This window comes from Citrus clementina, unplaced genomic scaffold (assembly GCF_000493195.1).
Source record: "Citrus clementina cultivar Clemenules unplaced genomic scaffold, Citrus_clementina_v1.0 scaffold_9, whole genome shotgun sequence".
NCBI lineage: Eukaryota > Viridiplantae > Streptophyta > Magnoliopsida > Sapindales > Rutaceae > Citrus > Citrus x clementina.
The window spans coordinates 17,450,955-17,475,576 of record NW_006261964.1 but is presented as its reverse complement, the minus strand read 5'-3'; the positions used below and the strand labels follow the sequence as shown (position 1 = coordinate 17,475,576).

The 24,622-nt window shown below is 33.8% G+C and overlaps 1 protein-coding gene across 2 annotated transcripts; it reads right to left on the bottom strand.

Annotated features, from left to right (window-relative positions):
* Positions 1-9,995: 9,995 nt before the first annotated feature.
* Positions 9,996-17,116, bottom strand: LOC18031414. 2 transcript variants are annotated; one of them, XM_006420982.2, is made up of 5 exons: positions 16,883-17,115; positions 16,609-16,794; positions 16,264-16,500; positions 11,544-13,448; positions 9,996-10,915 (listed from the first exon to the last, which is right to left on the bottom strand). In XM_006420982.2, the coding sequence occupies exons 1-5, from the start codon at positions 16,920-16,922 to the stop codon at positions 10,251-10,253; spliced, it is 3,033 nt and encodes a 1,010-aa protein (XP_006421045.1). In that variant the 5' UTR covers positions 16,923-17,115; the 3' UTR covers positions 9,996-10,250. The 2 variants fall into 2 exon arrangements, with proteins under 2 accessions (XP_006421045.1, XP_024047823.1); XM_024192055.1 differs by having other exon boundaries at positions 16,609-17,116.
* Positions 17,117-24,622: the final 7,506 nt, after the last annotated feature.

The window sequence follows — 24,622 nt, the reverse complement described above, 5'->3', positions numbered from 1 at the left end:
AAAAAGTTGCCAAGTTGGTGAATTTAAACAATCTAACCATAATCCCTTTAATTTAGTAAATTTATGTCGATCGAAGATTGAATTAATGCAAGATGACAAAAGTTTAGCTAACGAGAAGTTCGAAGAAGTGCAATGAGCAGTGCACACTCGAGTAAGATGGCCATCAACACAAAAGGTGGAGATCTAAAGAGAGTTTTATGAGCTCATGTTGTTGCAACATGGTTGATATTCTGTAACAGAATGTAACTCATTAGGGTTTCGCATGGTATGGGTCTCAGAGTGGTTTCATTTGGCATTTTGAATTTGAGAGGTCGAAGGAGAGATAATCTAGAGGTGTTAAGAGATGAGGCATCTGGCCCTAGAATTTTAGGTTTATGTTGATTTTAGGTTTATGTTGATGTCTTGGGAGCAATTAAAATAAAATTTTTATTTTATTTTATTTGTTACTAATACATTATTGTAGTGTCAATTATCTTTTGATGTCTAATATATTGATGTCATAAAATCAATAATTCATCATACTTGTCCGTTAAATACAGAAATGATCCAAATGAATGTAACTACAAATATTTTTTTAACAAAGTGTCACAAGACAAGTGTCAATAACGAGTGCTGTAAATCCTTACCCGATTAGCTGGACTTATGTGCACTCACATCCTGCATACATGAATATCGGTACAAATTGTGCTAGCCCGCATTTACCACATTTTTGCAAATTTTGTTAATTTTTGGCTCTTAAACCGCTTGGTTTTAATGGACAAGAGTTTATTCTAATTTCAAATTTTAGTTTAATTTTAGAATTAATTATGACAATTACAGGATTTTAATTACAACATTAAAGGCGGCCATTATATTTCCTTGATGCAGTTTATTAGGACTAAAATGTCCCTCTCAATATCTCTAATTAGACGCTCATTTCATTTCAAATAAACAACAAGCATTACACAAAAATAGTGCATGGAGTTTTCCTCTTTCTCTTTTGAAATTTATTTGTATCCAAGAGTTCAAGCATGTTGGAAGTTCGATGGGAAATGAAAAAATTGAACCAGGAGCTGTATGAGGTGAAAATCTTATGAATGATTTTGTAAAATGGTAGTAAGGATGACTTATCTATCAACTTTTCCACTGTCACCGCCCAAAAAATCAAACTCTGCCTTAAATAAAGTTGCCAGAGTACAATTCCTTTACTTATACTTAAAAAATTACAAGTATTGATCCAATTTAAAAAATAAAAATGAAATTATGTTTCAAGTTCATAATCCTAATTATCAATTTCAAGTTTTTCCTTGGATACAAATCACGAGAAAAGAAAATTTTCCCCGAATCTTTTATTTCTTCAATTTAAATTTTGCTAGAACACAACATACGCTGACCCAAAATGAACTATGCAATAAAGAGGGACGATGTATATATAGATAGTTATATCAGCACAAGTTTACTACATACAAGTCTTTTACACACTTCAATTCTATTCTAAAAATTCTAGTAGAAATAAGCAAAGAAAAATGGAGGGATGTTGAATTTGATCATAATTCCATAATAGAGACCAACTACAACAACCTAATTGATTATTAAAAACTCCTATGAGTAATAGACAAACTCCACGAAAGAAAGATTAATGATTCACATAAATCACTTAATAAGAAGTGTCTCGAGTAACCCCAACAGATGATTAATAATCTTGTTATATAGAAAGCGATGCCCTTTCTAATAACCCTCTAATTTAGGCGATTTTTCAATTTTTTTCCCTTTTAAAAAAGCTACCAACCAAGAAAAAATGGAATTTCCACCATGGCAGCAAATACTTCTGATATAATTTGAGAATACAACTTATTCATGCGCCCAAAAAATGGATTTTGATTCGAATCATTAGTAGCAATACTTCAATTAATCTGTTGAGTAGTATTGTTCCAATGGATAACTCTTCTATATAGTTCATTAATTTTTGAACTATAAAACCATCCACTCCAATTCTATATTTGTTCAAAGAAAATGCTTAGCTAATTCTACGCATTATTTTGAGTTGTATGTAATGCAGCTTTTCTTGCTAAGACCCTATGAATCAATTGAAACCTCAAATTCATACTAGAACCATGATGATTCAAGAAAACCTTTAAAAGTCCAAAGATTCCATAAGTAAGAACCCTTAGATCATCATTTATTCAAGTTTGTGATTTGAGTAAAATAACAGCAAAAATGGGGAATCTAAAAGGAGAAAAATCTTGCAATTGAAAATTTTTTCAGTGAAAGGATTCAAATTTAATCATTTTAAGAAATAAAATTTTTTGATTGAAATATTAATTAAATTGAAGGACCCCTAAACAATTAAGGGGATTAATTGAACGAATCAAACATTTATCACTAAACAATACTACAATGTGATTATTGTATAAAAAAGAGCCCTTTGTCGAAAAAGAGAATCAGATGTAATTAAGATAGGATAGAAATTGTGCTGAAATTGTTTTGTTCCCATTGTATCTTGAGAAATAGTTGTTGTTCAAAACTAAAGCATCTAACAGTAGGTGGCAAATCTATTTTAAGGAAATTGTTTAGTACATGCCTCAAGTTATTTCTATAATTTTTATCATGTTTACAATTTCTATTTAATCAATGTATTTACTATAATTTATTTTTATTGTTCATTAGTATTGTTGTTGGTGTTTAAGATTTTATTATACTTATCAACTTGCATATATTTGTAATACTTACTACTATATATATGGTTGCTGCAGTCGATGTCAATATACCAAACATCTGAATCAGCCTCATTTTTGACATGATGAGCCATTAACAAAGTTTGTTCTTATTTCTCTTTGGCAAAATTTAATTCTCTTGATTCTCTTTATCTTAAGGCAATTTGGTATAACATTCAGAACAGTAATGACCAAACTTGTAATAGTTGTATCACACAATTTTGGATTTGTCAAATTGTTGATACAACCTCTCCTTCTGCCTTGACCGGCTAATTGATCATAGTCATTGTCAGTTTTGGAATTTTTTTCTGTCGCGATCTCCACTTCCCTCCCCCTTTGCCTGTACTCTTAATGGCATGTTTGGTTTGAATGTGTTAGGATAATACCTTGCCTTGAATAGGCGAGCCACAAGTGTATTGGGATTGGTTAGGAGACGCCAACCTTGCTTTCCAAGCATTGCAACATTAAAAAAGTGCAATCTTTTAAAAGCAATACCCCCATAAGTCTTCAGTTTACACAGTCTGTCTCATTTCATCCAAATAATACCCACACTGCCATTACCTTTACTGCCCCACTAAAAAGAATTCATCATCCTCTCTAACTCTCTACAAAGTTCCATGGGAAGGAGATATATATTCATTGCATAGTTGGGCATTGCTTGTGCAACTGTCTTAAGTAAAATCTCTTTACCAGCTCTTGATAACAATTTTTGATTCCACCCTTGCAAGCACTTCCAAACTCTATCACGGATATAACTAAATACCGCAGACTTGCTTCTACCAATATATGAGGGAAGACCCAAATAAGTGTCATAGTCGTCAATGCCCTGAACCCCAAGGAGACTACAAATCGAGTGAGAAACATCATCTTTAACATTTGCACTAAAGGAAATGGATGATTTATTGTAGTTAACCTTCTGACTTGAGGCAGCCCCATACATAGATAAGACAGTCTTCATCACATGAGCCTCTTGGGCACTAGCTTTGAAGAATAGAAAACAGTCGTCAGTGAAAAATAGGTGTGTAAGGCATAGAGCACCCCTAGCAATCCTGGCCCCATGTAACAGCCCTGCTCTCTCATAATGGTTAATGAGTGAGCTTAGACCTTCAGCACAGATAATGAAGAGGTATGGTGATAATGGGTCACCTTGCCGAAGACAACGGCTAGGAACAATATGGCCTATTTCCATCTCATCACGAGAAATTTTGTAGGTTACAGTGGACACACATAACAAAACCAGAATCAAAACCCATCTTGAGCATAATAGAAGATAAAAAAAAACTTCACTCGATTCTATCATATGCTTTAGCCATATCAATTTTAAAAGTTGCTGCCCCTTCTTTACCCTGTTTTTTCCTCTTAAGATAATGCATAACCTCAGTCGAAATCATAATATTATTAGTAATTGCTCTACCCAGAATAAAAGCACTCTGAGAGTCCGAAATAATATACCCCCAATACCAATTTAAGCCGACTAGCTAACATCTTTGCAACAATTTTATAAAGGACATTACATAATGCTATTGGCCGAAAATCAGTTATATAATCAAGGTTGGGTTTTTTAAGAATCAAGGTAACAAAGGTCTCATTCAAATCAGCAAGGAACACACATTGTTGAATAAAGTTTAGACACGCAGCAGAGACATCATCTCAGACTATTGACCAAAATTTTTGAAAAAAAAACGGGATTCATATCATCTGGTCTTGGTGATTTATCTGGATGCATGCTGAAGATCGCATCACGGACATCTGCTGGACTAAACGACTCCATAAGAGTATGATTCTGCTCAGTTGTAATCCTTGGCTCTAGACATTGGAGGACTTCAACACAAGAGCCACCTTCAGAGGAGAAAATATGAGTGAAATACTTGCTAATTGCCTCGCTAATGTCTTCCGGAGTAGTACACCACTGCCCCTGAATATTTCGAAGCTTCCCAATCATATTTTGCTTTTTCCGTGCTGAAGTCATAGCATGAAAATACCTTGAGTTCATGTCACCTTCTTTAAGCCAAATGGATTTTGCCCTCTGCTTCCAAAAAATCTCATGGCTATGCAGTAACTCGTTATAACGTTTTCTAGCTTCAATAAAACTATCCACACTAGCCGAATCACGCTTACCCCTTAACGAAGTCATTTTCTTCTTGCACTCCAAAATACGAGCTCGAAAGTCATGCATAAGGTGACTACCCCATCGAAGAAGGGCAGAGCCACAAGAAACAATTTTATTCTGAATGGGTACCCAAACAGACGAAACCCAGCTTTCCTTCACAACCTTTATACAATCAGATTCACGGAGCCAACTATTCCCAAACCAAAACTTCTTACTCCTCGAAGTTCTCACCACCGGAGCAGGATCAAGAAAGATTGGGAGATAATCAGAACAAGAGGCTTCTAGGCTAGGGCACGATCCAACTGCTCCTCAACCCAACCTCCAGTACCCCGAGAGCGTTCCTATGTGAATTGATAACCAATCATGCCCAAATCGAAGAGCCCTGAATTTGAAACGGCTACCTGAAATCCATGCAATTTCCAATTTAAGTGTACATGCTTCCTACGCTTTTCACTTGAGTGGAGGAGATCATTAAAATCACCAAGGCAAACCCATGGTAACGAGGAAGACAAAGCAAGAGAACGCAATAAGCTCCATGACTCACGACGACGAACAGACTCTGGAAAACCTAGAAACCCGTGATATGCCATTGTTTCCCCTCAGTATTCCCAATAGCCACTTCAATAAAATTCTTCCCAAACTTGAAAATTTGAACCTTGTAATTGGGCTTCCAAAATAAAGCTATCCCACCACTCCGGCCAACCTTTTCCACCACAAACAAACCAACATAACCCAATTGGATTTTAAGTTTTTCTAACTTATCTCTATGGCATAATGTTTCCATCAAAAAAATAAATGTAGGATTATCCTGCTTGGCCAGGTCTACAAGAACCTGAACTGTTCGTGGGTGGCCTAATCCACGACAGTTCCATCTTAAGCAACTCATTTGTCTCGGTGGGCCTGGTTCACAGGTCCCACCGCTGGTCCGTTTTTTGGAACATCTGAATTCTCCATCGTAGTAATTATATCCACCTCTTCAAGGCCCACTATTGGAAACGGCCCATTACTCGACCTTCTGCGCTTAGCATCGGAAATAATAAGTGAGAATCATAATTAAATTCATTTGCCTTTACTATAGCCATGCCACTAGCAGAATCCCCCGAATCTTGGCCATTAATGCCCAGTTGACTCCAAGCTACAACAGGATTGGGAAGTTCCGAACCAATAGGCACATTCCTATCAATTTGCTCTTTTCCTTGAGATTTTCTCCCATCCTTGCAATTTTGTGGCCTCATTCTCATCCACTACCATAGCAACCCCTGATTGTGAGCAGTTACTAAGATTGCCTTCCTCCATTTTTGGTGGCGCTGTCCTCAACCAACGCTCACCGAAATTCATCATACCTCGCCTAGGCGGCACTTTCATCCATATATCATAGGGTCTAACAACATTACCATCCACATTATCATACAAGGAAGGACAATTACACTCAGTATGGCCTAAAAGACCACATATAAAACAAAACACATTGAGTCGTTCATACTTGAAATCCACCTAAAACCATTCCCCTCCTGTTTGTTTCAACTGCATTCGTCGCTTGAGAGGCTTCCTTACATCAAGAGACACCCTCGGTCGCATATAATTCGGCCAAACACCTTTGAGATTATTCTCGTCCGACTCTAGAAAAGAACCAATATAATTTCCAATACTATGCAAGATCCGTTCATATTGGAAACCAAGTGGCAAATTATACACTTGGATCCAAAAGGTAGTATGGAACAAAGGAACATTTTGGGGTTGCTCATCAGCACCTAATCTGTGAACAAGGAGAATGTGTTGATCAAATGTCCATGGTCCAGAATCAAGAACCCTCCTTACATTAATTTCATGAAAGAATTGAAACAAGAGTAGAGTATGAGATAAGTCCTTGATACAAACACCCTTTCCCAGCCTCCATAAGGCCGCCATAGTATTCTTCATAGCAGCAAAATCGATCACCTTATCAGTTAGGAAACATCCCACAAGGCAATAACGAGAATCAATTTTAATCCCCCCATTATCGTCATCCTCCTCTCCAGCCACCTCAAGACCACCCTCCTCCTCTTCATCAAGTTGCAAAAGTGCACATTCAATATGCAAATCAACTGCTCCACGACTACTTGAACCAGCCATAGAGGAACGTGGAAACAAGGACAGTGAATGAGAAATGAATAGCAAAACCAACTAAGAGACAATCTAACTTGTCAGTCAGACAAGACGAAACAAATTTGTCAAACACGCAATGTATGCCATGAAACAATGTATGCCAAACACACAATCACACATGTCAGATATGTAATATTATACATTACACAGTAGGGGTGGGAAAAATCGGGTTCAGATCAACCCGATCGGGTTTCGGGTTGATCGGGTTGGATGAAAATTCATCTGAACTCAACCCGAACTTAAAACCCGATCCGATCCAATCCGAATTATATTCGGATCAGATCGGATCGGGTTATAAATTCGGGTTGAGTTCGGTTCGGATCGGATCAGATGCGGTTCGAGTTAGATTTGAATCAATTTGGATTATTCAGGTCTATTCGGGTCGGGTATAATTCAACAAATACATAATTACCTATTATTACCAACCACCAAATACCAATTAAACATTAATCTTTCACACATACATTATATATAATATACATCTATAGCATCACTGTCAAAGGCTCAAATGGGTGTTGCAGCATCACTTCCAAAACCCAAAATCAACAGCCAAAATTCAGGTTGTAGCTTACCGAGTTCGAATGGGTGTTGCCGGGTTCGAATAGACATTGAATCGGATTGGGTGATGGTGGAGGATTAGAGACATGGAGATGGCGCAACAAATCCGGTACTTTGTAGCAGTAGATCAGCAGATCGAGTACTTCGTAGCAGTAGATCGGCTTCGGTTGGCGTCGAATCTTGCGTCTGGTGTTAGATCTCGGCTTCGGTTGGCATCGAATCTTGCGTTTAGCGTTGGATCTCGGCTTCGATTGGCGTCAGCTTTGGTTGTGTGTGTGTTTGTGTTTATTTGGGGGAGGCTGGGGGTTGGCTGTCGACAGTGGGCTGCGAGCGAGGGAGGCTGTAGGTGGTGGGTGAGTGGCCGTGTACGTGGATTGGCTGTCGGCAGTGGGCTATTAATGCCGCCGTGCTGCGTGTGTTGTTGTTAATGTGTTATTTGTGTGTGTTTTTGTAATCGTTTGTGTGTGTGTATGTCCTTTGTGTGTAGTTCAGTAGTTGCAATCGTTTGTGTATGTGTGCCCGATTTGTGTTTGACTTGTATTTGTGTGTATTGTGAAATGTGAATGTGTTGTTTGTGTGTGGCGTGTGTGTTTAGATTTAGGTTTTTTTTTTAAAGCAACCCGATCGGGTTTTCGGATCGGATCGGATTTGATCCGATCCGATCACAACCCGATCAGGTTTCACCATCTTCATCCGATCGGGTTTTCTTTATAACCCGATCCGATCCGAACCCGAAATTTTTCGGGTCGGGTCCGGTATTTTGTCCACCCCTATTACACAGGAAACATGATATATTAATTATGTACATACAATATCAACATAATATTAAAATTTAAACATCAAACATGAAACTTGAAAAGTTTAATTTCAATAAATTAATCCTTGATAAATTAATAATCTCAAATAAATAATAGATTTTATCAGTCCTGACTTAGTGCTAATGTAATAAATTAATAATTCAATAAATCTATAAAATAATAACTTTTTAAAAAGAATCTTATTTTTATATAGGACCCACATATTATATAAATCAATAATTACCTATTTAAAACTAAATCCACATGATATGTTACATGGCTTTTATAAACTATGTAAGTGCTTTTGTGTTGTTTACTGCTTCCTGAAATTGATTTGGAATTGGACCTCATCTCTAATTCTTTTTTATGTAATACGAACTTTTAATTTGTATTGTCGTTTTGCAATAAGTGGGAGACAAGCTCCATATGTCATATTTAATATGAAAAAATAACAACTCCACAATAAACGAATTACTAACATTGTAAGATAACTAACTACTATTCAAATTAAATTAAATAATACTAAATCAATGTAAATAAATAATATAGACATGATAATATTTTTCAAAAATAAAGAATTTCTTCATATTAATTTATCGATATATTAATATTCATAAAGTTAATAGATTTTCTATGGTCCCAATGCTATTAACTTTTGAGATTTTATTGTAAACAGAAAAAAAAAATTGGGGGCATTTAGATCATGAAAATTGACATTTAATCTGAAATAACTAACACTTTGTATGAAACATCAAAATGAAACATGAAAGTGGAGGAAAAATAGAATTTTTAAGGGTAATTTGACATTTATACATGAAAGAAAGAACGAAAGAAATGAGCAATATGATGTGCAATAGCAACAACAGACATCTAACATGAAACGACATAACATGCAGCATTTTACTCAAAACATGAATCATGCGATGTCATGTATGCAAAACAATGGTCGAACATGAAATTGGGGCAAATAGTAATTTTTGGAGGTATTTAGAACACAAAACTTGAAACTCCACACATTGTGTCTATAGATCACGACATTTTTTAAATATGAAACATTTGACATCTAACATGACATTGAACATTTATCACATGAAACATTGAACTCTGTACGTGAAACATTAACGTCAAACATGAAACGGCGGGAAAAAGTAAAACTTGAATGCCATTTTAGACATGAAACACCAAACTTAAAAAATGTCACGTGTTAGGTAAATGTGAAATATAAATTTACGCATGAAACAAAAAATATAAGATATGCGATTGTCAATGTAAACTATGCAACTACATTCATCAAAAATAAATACAAGTAAACATGAAATATATAACACTAATCACGTCTTGGATTGTTATATATAAAACACGAACCTCGAATATGAAACAGGGTCAAATATAATTTTTAGAGTTTTTAAAATGCGACAAAGAACAAAATACGTGAAAAGTTTAGAAGTCAAACATGAAACAAATTTTTGTCTTTTTCATGGTTCCCTTATTTATTTCTTTTTTCCCTCCCTTATTATTCATGTTATTTAAAAAAAAATTACGAGATTAATAAATTAATTTACTTCACTTAATCTATTTTATTTGATAAAATAAATTGAGCAAACGGTTGCTTGACATTCGGCACAGTATCCACGCCCCTCAAGTACTACATTTACCAAGGTTATCGTAAATCTATTTCCTCGCCCATCAAACAAAACTTAATTCACCATCATGAAACATATCATAAATTTTTTATAACTACAGCAAATAGAAAATAGAATTCTAATAACAAAGGCCACAAGACCTGACAATAAAACTACAAGATGGACCAGTATTATGTACATAAAGGTCTAACAAAGTAGCAAATTACAGCTAGTTCAACATATGAGAGTCAGCGCAACGTGCTACCCCAACTATTCGTTGTCTCTAATCTAACCTAATATGACCGAGGCATATAGCAATTGCATCCTAATTGATAGAAGAGCAGCACACAAATTGTACCCAATAAGGCCTCCCCTTGACCTTCCTCTTCTCTCTCTTAATATCTGCAGGATACCTTGCTGGAGAATTCGCTTCTTTCCCTGTCTCTCTCTTGGCAGGTTCAGCTGGCGGCACTTCTGGGCCGAGTATTGCACTCACTGTCATAGGCACAGCACCATTGTCTTTTGCCGCTGTCTCATCTTTTTGAATTACAGGAGCTTTGTTTTCCTTCGGTTTTGGTGATTTTGGCTTGGTTTCAAGATTGGCCTCACCCAAAAGACTCTTCAAAGGAGTGTGTTGCTTTCCAGTACTCCAATTTGTTACCTTGGCGATTCTCTCTTCATTCTTCTTTCTCCCTTGGGAATCATTCACGACATGAGTAAGAGTAGGAAACCAACCAGCTTGTGAAGGAGCCTTTTGTTGCTCTAGGTTCTGTGCTGTCTCAATATTAGAAACGGCAGCTTTCTCGTCACTCCCACTTCCAGGCTCAACCAATGTCATGAAAGAAGGCGCCTCAAATACATCAGATTTTTCAGAATGTTGTCTCTCAGTTGCAGTTTCTAGTTTCTTTGAGTTCAATTTCTTTGCTTCTGCTGATGCTAGGTTGTCAGTTGATGACAAATTTTCAGCATCTACTGACTGGGTTGAAAGCACTGTTCCATACATCAAAATAAGCATCAAAATAAGCAATCAGCCTGAATTTCATAAAGAACTGCAGTTCACATTAAATGCTTTTCTCATATAGCATAGTTAGCTCCTTCAAAAAGAGGAACTGGTTTCTTGAAAGACTACCAGTCATTTCCCAAATGTTTACTTATCCTGTTATCCATCACATAATACCTTATGGAATTTTTTTTTTTTTTTTGAAAAGAAAAAATGTATTAATGAGGAAGATGTAAAAACAGATAGTGGACCAATTGTCCACTCAGAAAACAAAGAATAGCACTATTTGTGCTATACAAAGGTATATCAAATCACCCCTATACAAGGCTAGAATCAGCTATAACTCCTTATGGAACTCATCAGTCAAAAACAAATTGAATTATTAAAATCAAAGCAGACAACAAAATAATTAGTAAAAGTTTGTGCCATCTTATCAATAGATCCTTCAAAGCATTAGACAAGAAAAAGTGTACATATACAGGTCTTTTTATTTCAGAATGTTTAATACATTGACCTATTGAAATCAGATGAGCTAGAAAAATCATGTCAGGTCAACTAGTAGTGATAACAAAAGTTTCACAATGGCCAGATTATTCATTGAGATAGATGCAAGTGTACCTGATATGGAACCCCAGTTGCCTTCCAAACTATCAGTTTGGCTCAATGAGTCAACTGAAACATCAACCGCAGATGCATCAAACTGATGTTTAACAAAATTATTATCATCATTTTCCCCTTGTAAAGACTGATTAATGCCAGAATGTCCAATGCCCTGCTCCACAGCATGGTTATCATCAACAGCAACAGAACCTTGCATGGAAGATTCAGTATCTGAAGGGGAAAGTAAAGAAGCTTTGGTTGCATGGCCTACTGATGTTCTCTCTTCTGAGTCGATGTTTCTGCCGTGATTGGCATCATACCCTCCCTGTGCTTTGTCACTATCACTGACTTCAAGTTGCTTTGGAACATCCTGAGTATCTGAAACTCCACTGATGTCAGTCAGCTTAGTTTCTGATAATTTCATCAGGGATACATCCCTTACATCCTTGGCAACAACTGGGGCTTCAGGAAGGTTGTCGTCAGTCTCAGAAACTGTTTTGGACTCCAATAAAAGCTTTCCCTCCGAAGGTTCCTCCTTACTTTCAACTGCCATTCCATCACATTTTTTTATTTTACCTTTTTCATGATCACCTGCATCATTACTTTCGTGTATATTGGTTGTTAGATTGGCTTGGAAGTCAGGGAGATCAGAAGCTGAGTCAGTAGTTATTATGTTTTTGGCAAAATAATCCTCTTTAACTCTCTCTCTCTCGTTCTTTTCAACCACATTACACGTTTCACTTGCCGAATTCACATGACTTGTATCATGTGAGCTCACAACATCTGCCTCTGACCGGGCAATTATAGGATTCACCTCAGACAAGACCTTCACAGCAGTTTCCTGAACGGATATTCGTAATGAATCATCAGAGACATCAGAAGGTTTTTCCATAGAGCTAACAGTATTGCTTTTCTCCATCCCAATTGGTGCTGCCGCTGCAGAAACTCCTAATTCATCTGATCCTTCTTTGCAAGTGAGTTTGATCTGAGGCTCATCATTTTCCTCTTTGGTGGAAGTTTTTTCGGCTACAGGCAGGCTACCTTTAAGAAAATGGATATCTTCCACAGCATGCACATCTGAAGCAGACCCCTTACTGACTGCACTCAGGCAATCTTCAGCATCATCCTTCTTCTCTGTAACAATTTCACAAGAATCTAAGGTCACAGGCTGGTGTAATTTAACATCCTTGTGATCTTTAAAATCTTCATGCATCGGCTCAGCATGGTCTACAACAGTAATATCAGCTGGCACAGAAGGCTCATAGACACGTTCATTATCTAAGGTCACATGCTGACGTAATTTTAATCCCTTGTGACCTTTAAAACCTTCAAGCATCATCTCTGCATGGTCTACCACGGGAATATCAGCTGGCACAGAAAGCTCATAGACATTTTCATTCCCTCTTTCCTTTCCACCAAAACTCTCATTTGAATCAACAGAACTAGTGAAGTCTAGACCTTGCTCGGCACCCAACTTCTTTTGAGTAGTATCAGCAGCGTCTGAAAGTTTTGCAGATTCATTTCCAGGCACTGGATCGCCAAGGCAGATCTTAGAAGTTGTCTCTACACCATGCTCTTCCTTTGATAGAAAAACTTCAGCAGCAGGCATAGGATCTGTACTCTTCTTCTCGATCTCTTGACATTTGGATTCTGCCTTGGATGTTTGGTCTGGATATTCACTGTCTAAGAAAGGAACTAAATTCTCATCTGAATCAATTTTACCACTTCCATTAGCATCAGTCTCTTGCCCAACATCTTTCATCAATCCTTCTCTCATAACCTCACCAGCAGATTCTTCTGTAGTGCTTGAGACATCAACTTGGGACACCAGATTACTCCCTGGCAAAGCAGTTGCATTTTCAGGAACCTCGGAATTTTGCTTTTGACCACTGAAAGTTGAATTACTCGATGGTTCAATAACATCTGCACAGTAATATGAAATAAATACAAACACATTAATGGGTAAAATTAGAAATAAAATTGTGAAAATAACATCAGAAAATAATATCGCTTGTCTGATTGGAAAAACACCATATGTTATCCAACAAGTGAAGCACTTTGTAAGATACTCTTGAATAACTGTACTGTAAGGAGTAATAGTGTTAGCCACTTTGCTTGCTTAATCTTTCTGTATTTTTTAGTGTTTTCATCCCTTACCTTCTATTAGTTCAAAATCCAATTTGGTTTTGGACCAGGATTTCTGCTTTGTCACTTTTAAAACTCCACATTTTAAAGAAGATATCAAATATCTTACTATGGGAGAGCAAGACTACAAATTAGGCTCCTAGGTTTAGGTTCAAAATGCTCTTAAAACCATTGACAGGAGCACTCCCCATCCCCCTACCCCACCACAAAACAACAATGTTAATTGACCCCAAAAAACTGTTAACCTGTATAATCAAAACAGATAGACTAAACTATTTTACGTTATCAGTTCAGTAGCAACATAAAGTTGGTATCACAGAAAGTATACTTTACAGCTTGGGGTGGGGGAATTGTTCAGGATATTCAATAAATCTTGCCAAAAGTTAAAGGTTAAGCAATGCAAGTTTTGGATTTACCAATCAAATAACAACAAATTCAAGATGGCTTCAATAAAATTTAATAGAAAAAATAGTATCTGTTAGTGCATATGGAAGTATCTGTCAAAAGATGAAAACTCCACATGGGAGATAGTTGCTAGGATTAGAAAAAATATTTGCTGTCTGTAGATGAGATGGCATGCAAGATTTTGGTGAAATACCTTTCAAAATTTATAAGAATTGATTAATGGAAGGAATAAGGCATACACCTTTCATGATGAAGTTGACAAGAGGTATGTTTGACACATAAGTTGTTTTCTAACATTTTATGAGTCTCTCAACTAAAGGCAGTGCTCCGAGTTTCCTTCAATTTTATCATTCAGATGATTATCCAATTAAATTCCTCAAATGTCATAAAAAAATTCAGTGTTACAAAACTATCATAACTAGTAAGGCATTTTCTCATGCAACAAAGAAAATAACAAAACTACTAGCAAACCAATTTTTTTTTTTCCTTTCATAAGATGTTTTCATTTGCATTTAGAATTGAATTCATATTTCATTTGGGATTACGATTTCTTTCTGATTAGGGTTCTTTACACTCAATGATTGAAGCAGTTAATCAAGATTAGCTTTAAGTTTTTAGATTTTCTCAATCAACAGGATGATATAGTATTACAAAATCAGATGATCAAAACTCACTCACTCTTCCCCCAACTGCACGTGATGTTTGTATCATATAGGATTGGATAAGATAAAATATGCACTGAGCAAAGACTGGGTGGCCATTCGAAAATTACAAATAGCTAAAAATCATATCTTATTGTGGCCACCAGATTTCATTTCGCATGGTCATTAGAAAATCAATCGTGCTTGCAATTAAACTATAGTTCCAGTTTCTCTCTCTCTCAACCAGGTATTAAACCTGCTTGATATCATTTAGCATCATAATGGAACTGTACAAGCCTAAAATTCTAAATATGAAAAAAAAAATGACAAAAAAAATAAAGATAAATAAAGTATAAGAAAACAGAAAAAATAATAATTCTGACATGTTCAAGGATTTCAAAAATTTCACACCTAAATATCACCTTTTGTGGACTACCACTTTTTACAAAAAGTTTAGCCCATCAAGAGACCAGCTCAAAATTCAGCAGCCTAACTTGGCTCAACAATTTAGCCAGCTTCACAAATTATCCATACTAGACTTCAAGCCAAATTTTGGCTGGTTTGAACTTCATAAACAATAAGTATAACATTTACGGACTTTTTTAATTCCCTTGTGCTGCAAAGTAACATTTCTTTGGTCAAATGGATGCATACACTAGTTGTTCAGTCAGAGATGATGAGCACATGCACGCTTACTTTTAACACATACAGCATACATACAAACATAGTATGGAACTCAAATAAAGACTTCCAGGTAAAATTCCTGACCAATCTTTGATTAAAACATTTCTCATTCTACACACAAAATCATCCTCAAGCAGGAGCAAAACCAGGATAAGAACTCAAGAAACTAAAAAAATTTGGCAAAGTAATTGGAAAATGTAGGAATATTTTTCAACATATATTTAAATTTTGCACAAAAGTTATGCGCATTGAAAAAAAGAAACAAACGTTTGCTAGGCTGCCCCCGCTCCCTTCTAATTTCTGCCCTGGTCAAGACTAATCCAAGATTGAATATATTTGAATACATTAAAAATCAGGAATAGATTTTTCCATATCTATCATCCAGTATCTCATTTCTTTCAAGCTCGTTAACTTTTAAGCAAAAACTAGGGAATTATGAGAAAATTAATTGCAAAAAATGTACTAAAAATTAGTGAAATAAGATTTTAGTAATAGAGACTATAATTCTATAAAAGAAAAGTATAAGGCAATGACTAAAAAAGGGTCTTACTACTACATCCACAAATGGAATTGCAATTTTAGAGTAAAAGAAAATCAGCCTTTCATCGCCTTCTAAATCTTACCAATTACACACAAGAAAGTAAATCATAATGCAAATATGCACCTCCAAACTTTTAAGCTTTTATGTCTGCAATTGGCAGTAAATTGAAGTTATGCACTCCTTGAATTGCACTAAGTCTAACACTTGAAAGACTGTGATATCCGATACAATACGGAACCTTGGCAAACAATGCATGACAAGATGATAATTTAAATAAGTACAGCAGACATGAAGAAATTGTACATTTTCAATGAAAACGTACCCGTAATTGCATTATCCTTAAAAGAGTAGAATACCGTAAGATCCTTCTCGCTGCTCTTTCGAACATCAGTTGCTGCTACTGTAGCATCTTTTGGACGTTCTTCAATCCCAGGACTAAAACCACTGTCAGAAAATTCCGTCACAGCATCAGAAAACAATTCATTCTCAGATCTATTCGATTTTTCACCAATTCCACCGCTTGGTTTCTCAGAATCACTTTTCCCCACAAGTTTAGGACCTTACAAAGCCAAATTCACCAAAAATAGACAAATTTTTATTGTACTGATTCAAGAAGTTTAAAGGGAGTAAGATAAAATCAAACAAGCAAAGAGAGTTAAGTACTGACTGGGGGTTTTGGGAAGATCATCGTCGGAAAGAGTGGGGTCCACGTCCATATCCACGTAAAGTTTGTAACCTTGGATGGTTCCACAGTGTCTCTTGTGAGCACGCCTCTGCTTTGCACTTGGATGTGGATTTGGAAATGGCCATCCACATTTGGGACACAAGTGACCATGACTCTCGTGGGCCACCCCTGCAAAATGAAAAAACTCATCCCACCACCATTCAATTCGTCGCATCACATAAAATGCTAAGAGAAGAAGACAAACAAAAATCAAAACCTGATGCCGTATTATTGTGATCTTGTTGCTGATTATCCATCTCTCAAGCAAGACGAAGTAGAATGAGAGAAGAATAAAACTTAGGGTTTAAGTCAAGTGGCTTATTTAGAAAGAGACTCGCACTGCCACGACTTTTATTTTCAACGTGGGGTTCTAAAGTGGAAAGTGATGTACGGAACGGGAACTTTGTTATGTGAATGGGGATGAATGATGATTCATAAAGCTTATCCATTACTCCATGCGCGCGTGTTATATGCTCCGTCTGTACATTAAAATTACGTGTTAAATATTTGTAGGGAGGATTTTACTGTTTTAGTGGTATATTTAATTCGAATATAGATTAATCAAGTCAAATGTAATCTTCCAGATGATTTAATACGTACAAAAAAATTGTCTTTGGCTATTATCCTCTGCCTGCAGCTTCATCTTATATAACCATGTTCGAGCATTTTATTCAATGCACTAAGGGTGTTCAGATGATTTAAAATTACGTGTTAAATATTTGTAGGGAGGATTTTACTATTTTAGTGGTATATTTAATTCGAATTTAGATTAATCAGGTCAATGTAATCTTCCAAATGATTTAATACGAACAAAAAAATTGTGTCTTTGGCTATTATCCTCTGCCTGCAGCTTCATCTTATGTAACCATGTTCGAGCATTTTATTCAATGCACTAAGGGTGTTCAGAATTCGGTCCGATCCATTCAATCCATCCGATCCGTAAAAATTCGATCCATGAATTGGTGGATTGGATTGGATTAAAAATTTAAAAATCCGCAACCGGTGGATTGGATATAGATTCACTTCTGTAAATCCGTAAAAATTCGTCAATCCGCAAAAAAAATTTATTTAATTAAAAAATTTATAAATATGACATTACTAATAAATAAGTAAAATGTAATTACATATTTATATTAACACCATAAGATACCTTATCTATTATTCAAAAATAACATAAATAATTAAATAATTAAAATATACAAAGATAAGTTGTAAAAATTCTTAGACAAAATAAAAAATTATAAACCAAACAAAACATTTATCATAAATGCCACTTCACCGAAGCAGCCACAAGAAAACAAAAAAACCTTGACTTCTTAAACTTTCCCGTCACAAGCACACAAAAAACCCTTGACTTCGTATTCTTTCCTGTCACAAGCACAGAGCCACCAGCACCCAACGATTCTTACTAGCTTTAAACTTCTCCTTCGGCCATCTTCTCCAAATTCTTGATCTCTGTGCAAGGAGTCATTTGAACAAAATTATTTTATTTGTTAATTTTTTTATTCAATAAAATTATTTTATTCGTTATTTATTTCAATTATGTTTATTTAGTTCAAGTTAAAGTACGAAATATAAATTGGCAGCAAACATTTTTCTTTTTGATGTGTTATAATTTGATACTTTAAATGTATTATTATAACTTTAATTGAACAATTAATTTTAATGTATTATATTTTGAAATTTTAAATGTATTATTTTAGCTTCATTTGAACAATTAATTTCGGTGTGTTGTATTTTAAAACTTTAATGCATTTTTTTAGTTTTATTTAAATAATTAATTTATTTAAATCTTATTCAATTTTGAATTTGATTGGTAGTAAAATTATTTATGTTATTTTTTCATTTTATTAGTTTGTGGATTGGACCAATTGAAAATTTTGTAATTCGCATATCAATCCGCAAAATGATGGATTGGATATGGATTGAGTCAAATCCGCAAACATATGAATTAGATTTGGATTGAGTTTAACCAATCCGTGGATTGAATTGGATTGAAAATTCATAATCCGCAAAATTGTGGATTGGATATGGATTGATGTCCAATCCGCGAAATCCGATCCGTGAACACCCCTACAATGCACTACCTCCTCATTATAAAATTGTTGTGAGTCAACCCTGCTCCAATTCTATTTCAACTTAAATTTTCCTTTTCACTTAAACAATATTCATGATATTTTCCCCCTACAATAATTAACATATACCATTTTCTCCCTTGTTATTTTTATAATGGCCAAAAACCCCCCAGACAGTATAAGTTTACAATATTACCCTTATTTTTAACTACTCTTTTATTTACATTTATTATAAATTAAATAAATCACATGAATAGAAACTAAATAAAAAATTAAGCATTAAAAATAAGAAATATATGTTTTGATATGAACAAAAAAATTAATAATAAAATTTTTTTTATACTTATTTATTTTGTAAAAATTTTCTTACAATAAATATATAAGAAAATTATTAGTAAAATGATAAAAAAAATTATTATAAGAAAACTTGAATGAAAAATAAAAATTTATTACAAGATAAATAATAAAATATTTTACCTATACTTTTACATTTAATTTTAAAATATTTCAAAATGTTTATTATAAGAAAATGTTCACAAAATAAATAAGTACAAGAAAAAATTTTATTATTAATTTTTTGCTCATATCAAAACATATATTTCTTGTTTTTAATACTTAATTTTTTTATTTAGTTTCTATTCATGTAATTTATTTAATTTATAATAAATGTAAATAAAAGAGTAGTTAAAAATAAGGATAATATTGTAAACTTATACTATCAGGGGGGTTTTTGACCATTATAAAAACAGAAGAGGGGTAAATAGTATATGTTAATTACTGTAGGGGGAAAGTGGCAATCCCCTTTATAAAATTGTTGCGGGTCAACCCTGCTCCAATTCTATTTCAACTTAAATTTTCCTTTTCGCTTAAACAATATTCATGATATTTTCACTATATGTGGTCAAACTAATCCAACTCTTTGTATGGTATATATTATTTTTAAATAAGTTTTGACATTCCCAGCAGACTTGATTGGACAACTGGTATGAGATTTAGGCATGTATAAGTTTTCAATGCAAGGATAAAAAGACACTGTTACTAACCACCCATGCGCTCAATAACCCTAGGCACGTGGGTTCGAGTCTCGGTTATTGTTGGGACTCAATTCTCCTCTACATGTGTTCTTTACATTTTGGGTAAAATAAATTTACATATTTTTTTACATTTTAGGTAAAATAGATCTCCCCCTAATATCAAGTGAGAGTCAACTTTCATATTGTATCATACTAAAATTATTAAGGAGGTTGTCCTTCGAACTGTGTTATAATAAAATTATTAAAGAAAATCATGATTGATTTTTTATTGTAAATATCAGTAGAACTTTTATTATAATATATCAGTATATATAAAAAATAAAAATAAAAGACACTACTATTGATGCATTCATGTTATTTTTTGGACAAATTCCATCGTTTAGTGCTCGTATAAGGTTGAAACTAAGTGAAGGTGTTTTCTTTCACTCATGTATAATTATATACAATGACGAAATGAGAAAAAATAATTTATCAGGAGCTCAATTAGATAATAGTAAAATATAAAAATTAAAATTTTAAATATATAAAATATTTCTTAATACAGTTATAATTGGGATCAGGCTACGGTGCAACTGTGGTACCGTGCCACAGTTGCATCCAGCCGTTCGATGCACTTGGATTGGTGGGGTCGACTGACATCCAACGGCTAGATGCGACTGTGGCACGGTACCACAGTTGCACCTAAGTTTTCCCCTTATAATTGTTCTCCACACATTATTATATTTCCAAAATGTATCATTTCCGCCATAAATAACTAAACAATCATTCATTTCATCTGATTCCAAAAATAATTTTTCACGAAGTTCGTTATTGAAAACATTCTCTCTAATGTTGCTATGAAAGTTAGAAGAATTAATCCTATTTTTAGGAATATGAAAATATTTTGGATGGTGAACTATTATTATTTTTAATTACAATATAGGTTTCTATAATTCTCCAAAGTTAAAGTTTTATTTTATGAATTTTAAACTTTATGTGTTTATAAATTTAACAGATAATATTAATAAAATTAACGGGCAACTAATTTTCTCTTTTATTTTTAGATTTTTTTAGCCAATGGTGACTCAATTCTCTACTCGTCACATGCTGAATCCTCTGTTGATTATATAATTTTTTATTAACCTACCAATTTTATATTAAGAAAGGGTACGGTTTCTTTAAGAGAAAAAATACTCAATGATATGAAAGTACATTGTCACCTATTCGACTAATAATTCCTAGCAATGTTACTATAGCCTCTATTCAAATGAAATATTTTTTCAATTTTTGTTATATCTATTACAATCCTTAAAGTAGCTCTTCGATCAGCTATTGTTTCGTCAATTTATCTTAATAGAAAATAAATTTATATCAATCAATCAACTTTGTTGAATAAGTAGTATTTATAAATCATTTATTTCTTAATTAGCAACTAAAGATTCCATATTTTTCAAAAAAAAATCATTTCTTTTTATATTTATTTTGAAAAGTAAAATTTTATTATAAAAAACTTAGGTCCGTCTAATCTCGTAAATTCATGTTATTTAGGGTTTACATATAAAAGGGAGTTAAAATCTTAATTGAGACAATTGTTGAATATAATTCATAAAACTTTCACTTAGAAAAGGATTTATCTTTCTTGTCACTTTCATTTTGTGTCAAATTGGAAGAAGATGAGTAATCTCACCAACTAAACGCCAGTTCTTACCTTCTATTATTACTTGAACATAGGTAATCATGGGCTCAGAATATAGCTGAACTACATGGCTACATCTACCATGCCTCTTGGGCACTGTACTCATATTATTCATCTTGTAGTGCAGTCGTCATTGGATGAGAAAGAGAAATATCGTGCTAGTATGAAGCGGCCACGTGGCACATGAAGCAAACTGGGAATGCTTGTTATTAGATAGGAACAGTTAATGTTGCAATTATTTTGTTTAAGGGAGCAAGAAAATGTTGCTGGATATAATAATAAACAAGTATTTGTAGAAACAAGTAGCCAGTGAGGAACAATAAAATATAGGTTATTTATAATTTTGTTGTTGCTATTGGCATAAAATGAAGGTGATTGTAGCCGTATATGAGAAGTAATCAAATTACTAAAACTGTAAAGTTAATGAAATAAAAAACGAACTATGAATGAAAGGATAAGGAGTGGGTGTAGGAATTTATCAGTGTTAAGAATGCAGTCCAATCTGCTAAAAAGGCAGTCAGATTATGCGGTGAAAAAAGTGTCACATGGCATGCATTCGAATATCAGGAAATTCAATTAGCAGAAGGGGAACTCTTTTTGTAGCAAGAAAGTTGTGACTATAAATAAGACACGTGTTGAGTTATCATAACAAAAAAGTGGCACATGTGGAAACAAAAATAAGTTGAAGCAATTATGGTTGAGAAATGTAAACATGACAAACGTAAAATCTTAATAAATTAATACGCTGGATTAAATAATAGTTTTTGTGGTCCTAATTTGAGATAATGTGATAAATTAAGAATTCTATAAATTTATAAGATAATAGTTTTTTCAAAAAATCATATTTTTTATAGGACTCATTTACTATATAAATTACTAAGTACCTCGTACAAAACAAAATTCATATGATATACCTATATTACTTGTGTAAAGTTTTTTCTTCGTAATGTTTGATTCTTTTTTGAATTAATTTCCACTTGGATCTCATCTTTAAGTTTTTGTAATGCGAAAAGAAATTATAGTTGATATTGTTGTTCTGCAATGATAAATTATTCAATATTAATACTTCTTGGTTTGAAATGGTTTGTGTGGTAGAATTATCTACTTTTAACATAGAACAATAAAAACCGTACAATAATCATATTAGTATTAATGTAAAGCAGTTATTATTAAAAAGTCTTCTTAAAAGAAAACTACTATTCAAATAAAACATAATAGATACTAAGTCAGAGTAAATCAATACTATAAGCATGATCATATTTTTTCAAAATAATAAATATTTTCATAAATTAACAATTTATTAATTCTTCATTAATTGATATTTGCTAAATTTAATAAATTTTTTCGTGGTCTCAAAATTATTAATTTATTGTAATTTTATTGTGTTCGTTACAGGAAACAATACAGTTTATAACAATATCTTATTACAATGGGATTAATAAAATTTCTGGCTATACTTCCACTTTCCATAAATAACAGCTATTTGATTTCAACGACATTAACTATTAACTGATAACAACACATGATTTTTTTAAAAAAAAATTAAAGCAGTTTTTTAATGATTAATCAAAGGAAAATTCAAAGAAGAAAATTAAAGGAAAAGAGCCATAAGTGTTGCCGTGTTGGGAATGACCATCCATAAAATTACGATTTTCGCTCTCCCGCCTCAATTTGCAGAAGTAAATCCATTTACTGGTGCGTTTAATATTTGAATGAATGTATTCGAAAGCCATTAGATTAGCACGCCAAAAAACAATTTCACCGCGATCACCTCCAATCCGAAGTCACACGTGGTCGCTGCTCCTGTTAAGTTTGCCCACAACTGAAAAATGACACCTGCTCCAAATTTCTTGTCGATGACTCGAAGGCGGTCGATATTTCTAGAACTGGTGAAGCGTTGAAGAAAGTAAAAAGTCACAAAACCAATTGGAACGGGTTCAGATGGCGGACAAACACCACTTCACTATTTATTTACAAATCCCAACCGTTAGATTAAAGTTATTAAAATCTAACGGCTGGGTAGAATAACGACAAGAAATGGGGGTATGGTATTCAGGAGGAAACGTAGTTGGATCCTATCTACACGTAGGGGCACTACATTCAATTATTTGTATAAGTAAATGGGTGCAAGTAGCCACTTGTACTTTAGACCAGTGGTTAATTACTACTCTCAAATTTAAAAAAGATTATGAAGATAGTGATTCGAGTCTTCGTAAGTTTAATCTCTCGCAATTAGAAAAAAATTATATGGATTTAATTTATAAGTTTTTTTTCTTACGAAATATGAGTGGAGTTGAGACATCTATCGCCACATTATTAAAATTATCTCAAATTTATTATTAAAATTATAATCATAGGGCTAGAGTTTGTATTGTGAGTGGAGTAGAGACATACATCGTCACCAAATTAAAATTATCTCAAATTTATTATTGAAATTATAATCATAGGGGTAGAGTTTGTGTGTGTGTGTGTGTGTGTGTTTGACGGTAAATGATCATGAGACAATCGTTTGGTTGCATGTCTGCGATGTAACCGTACTCACAGCCACGGCAAAGTAGCCCAAAAGTCACAGTCCATTGTGACTGAGATACGTTCCAACAAGTGGTTCACTAATTCCTTTCATATTTTTCTTTTTTTTAAAAGGCTATAAGGATTGCAGTGTCAATTGCTCCTTGTCATTTTCAATTTAAAGGCCATAACATAAAGTTATCAACTACTTTGAACCTTTCCAATTCGAAAGAGATGTGGTCCTAACTCCTAACCTACCCTATCAAATGTGATAGAGATTTCATTCTATGTTCCCATGATATAAAAACTAAAACATTTATCTCGGTTTTTTAAAAGAGTAATAATACAAGTACAAATTTTTTTATAAATTTATTTTATACAAATTGATGTGGTGTTGATTCATTGGTTAAATTAAATATCTTTTGACCCACATGATTTATTTATTTTATTTTATATTTTTATTTAACCAATGAATTAATGTCACATCAGTTTGTATAAAATAAATTTGTATAAAAATTTGTGGTTGTATCATCATTTTTTCCAAAAATATGGCAAGATCGTCCAAAAGTCACTGTTGGATAGAGAGATACGTGTTCCAATCACTATTGGACAGAGAGATGTATGTGTTGGGGAAAGATCAGTTTTTTCAATTTTTATAAAACCTT